This window comes from Stereum hirsutum, assembly GCF_000264905.1.
Source record: "Stereum hirsutum FP-91666 SS1 unplaced genomic scaffold STEHIscaffold_102, whole genome shotgun sequence".
NCBI lineage: Eukaryota > Fungi > Basidiomycota > Agaricomycetes > Russulales > Stereaceae > Stereum > Stereum hirsutum.
Genome location: NW_006763232.1, coordinates 1 through 2,810, shown reverse-complemented (window position 1 = coordinate 2,810; position 2,810 = coordinate 1). Strand labels below are relative to the sequence as shown.

At 55.6% G+C, this 2,810-nt stretch overlaps 1 protein-coding gene across 1 annotated transcript; it reads left to right on the top strand.

Moving 5' to 3' along the window:
- Positions 1–1,148: 1,148 nt before the first annotated feature.
- Positions 1,149–2,627, top strand: STEHIDRAFT_70056 (uncharacterized protein; the record flags this gene model as incomplete). The annotated part of the gene is made up of 1 exon (XM_007311863.1): positions 1,149–2,627. One exon carries the CDS (start codon positions 1,149–1,151, stop codon positions 2,625–2,627), a length of 1,479 nt encoding a protein of 492 aa, XP_007311925.1.
- Positions 2,628–2,810: the final 183 nt, after the last annotated feature.

The following is a 2,810-nucleotide window of genomic DNA, read 5'->3' as shown; positions in this document are numbered from 1 at the left end:
AAATGGCCCGCAAAGCCCCTCTGCACCTCGAACACATTCGCGCTCATGTAGGGAATGTACACGGGGACACGGCAGATGCGATGGCGAAACATGGGGCCACTCTTCCCGAAGTAGATGACGATAGCCTACCGGACCCACCACCACCGCCGATCCTAGCAGGGTCAGCAGGTCTTGCAGAGGTCCCATTGCCGATGGCGAAAGTGACTACAAACCTGCCTGACCCAGCAGACAAGGAAGAGGCGGGGACGAGTCGACAACAGAAGCCTGCTGCCATGGTGTCGGACGACCCTGATGCACACCGGGGGCGCGCTATGAAGCGGGCAGTGCAACGCGCACATCTGACTGAACTGGTAGAGGCATCACGGAACCCAGGGCCTTTCTGGCGAAAGTATCGCCAGCTCGCAGATGCGAAGCCTACTATCCCAGATGTGCCGCTGGAGGATCTTGCAACCGAGTTTGAATCTCGCATGAACCCTCCGCAGGAGCCACCGGCCCAATTCTCGAGTGATCTGCGGGAAGCGAATCGCATCCTGGCGAGCTTGATGCCAGAAGTCACGGAGGATATGTCCGATGAGCAAGCTTTTAGCTCTCCGATAACTGTCGTGGAGATCGAATGGGCGAAGGATCACATCAAGCAGCATAACCTTAAAAGTGCAAAAGGGTATGATGATGTGTCCTATGCGCAGATCCTAGGCATAGACAACGACGCCCTGCTCCACCTAATCAATGAGTGCCTCACTAGCCGTGATGGACCCTCTGTGTGGTTCAGGACGCTCGTGGCAGCGATTGCGAAGAAGGGAAAGGCGCCAAACAACCCTGCAAACCTGCGAACGGTTGGGCTGGAAAGTTGTGTGCTCAAATTTCTAACGCTACTCATCCACAAGCGAATGTATGCGTGGGCAGAGAGACACAACGTGCTTCCGCCATCCCAGAACGGCTTCCGAGAGGGATACCGCACAAACAACAACGCCTTTGTGCTCCGTTGCATGATCGATCGGGCCAGAGAGGAAGGGAAGACGCTGTTTGTCGCATTTGTAGACATCAGCAATGCTTTCCCCTCGACGGATCAGGACACTCTATGGCTCAAGCTGCACGAAATGGGGATTGGTGGCAGCCTGTTTGACTGGCTGCGAATGCTGTATACCCGCATGTCGTACGTGGTCAGACTTGGTGACCAGACTTCGCCGGAATACAAAGCGCTTGCAGGGGTGCTCATCGGTGATCCTGCATCGCCTGTCCTGTGGAACCTGTTCCTGGCCGACTTCCACCTACCTCCTGATGCCGACGATCCATTCCTCGCCGGGGTGCGCATCTCCCATATGGAGCACGCAGATGACATGGCCATTGGCTCCTACTCGGAGCTAGGTCTGCAGACCCATCTGAATGCCTTCTTTGCATGGTGCACCGCAAACTTCTTGGTGGTCAATGCGTTGAAGTCATGGGTTATGGTGTTTGGGCCCCTACCACGGATACCATACATCTTTCACCTTGGAAATGAGATCGTGCGGTACACAGCGGAGCACACATATGTTGGCCTCACATTCCAGAGCACGTCACCCGACGTCTTCGCGGGACACTACGCTGCCAAAGCGTCTAAAGCGCGCCGGTGTGCACACGCCATACTTGGCGTGGAGCGACTGGTAGAAACTCTACCACCCAGAGAAGGACGACTCCTGTTTATTGCGCGAGTCGATCCTCACCTTATTTCTGGGTCGGAAGTCGCGCTGGACGTCACAGAGGCTTGCTTCAAGCTCCTTGTGGAGGTTCAGCTGATGTTCCTGCGAAGGCTGCTTGGCCTGAACCCGCGGTCCATGATTGCACCCCTCTTTACGGAGCTGTGCATTGACCCCATCCGATTCCGCCGTGCAATTCTAGCGCTCGGATACTTGGCGTATGTACTCGCTCTGCCGCCCACACACTATGCACGCATTGCGCTGGCGGATTCCATGGATCTCTACCAAAGGGGCAAGCCGTCCGGGTGGCTAGCGGATCTGCAGTACGTTCTGCGCAACCTCCCAGAGGCCGTCAACGTATCGTCCATGCTGGACCTGACGTGCAAAGAGGACGTCGAGGTGGTCATAAAAGAGGTGAAGCGGGCCTCTAAGACCTGGCTTCAACGGCAAGTCAACGACTCGGACCGGCTGTACTTGATACACGGACGGCTCGAGCCTATGGACAAGGGCGTATTCCGCTACGTGGTCTCGTACTTCCGCAACTACCTGCACGTACCTGTACCAGATCATAGGAAAGCCGTCACACGGCTGCTTCTCGGCGACCATGGTCTAGCGCTGGAGGAGATGCGACGAGTTCATCGCTACCATGCTCCGGTCCCTCGCGACATGAGATTATGCCGTCTGTGCTCCCAGGCGGTGGAATCGCCAGAACACGCTTTATTGCTCTGCCGAGGGAACGGAGACCTTCTGCTGTTGCGTGAGGCACTCTTTGTGGACCTGGAGCCAATCTTTCCGGAGCTGCGGAGCAGAGTTCATGCTCACAACGCAGTGGAACTCACCCAAAAAATCATCTTTCGTAGAGATACCGTCAACCGTGTGGCAAAGTTTGTACACGAGGTTCTCAAACTATATCAGGAAGTGCCCATGCTTTGGCCGGCACTGCCTGTCCCGTAACTGACTCTTACATGTAGATGCTACTCTGTACCTACATCTTGTAACTACCTACTACCAAGCCTCTCATGCGCCTGTGGATCTACAGCCTGAAAATATGGCGAGCTCGTCCACAGGAGGCCGGAGAAGGTCCAGCTGTTCCTCAACGGGACCGTGCTGTGTATTAATCTAATCTAATCTAATCTG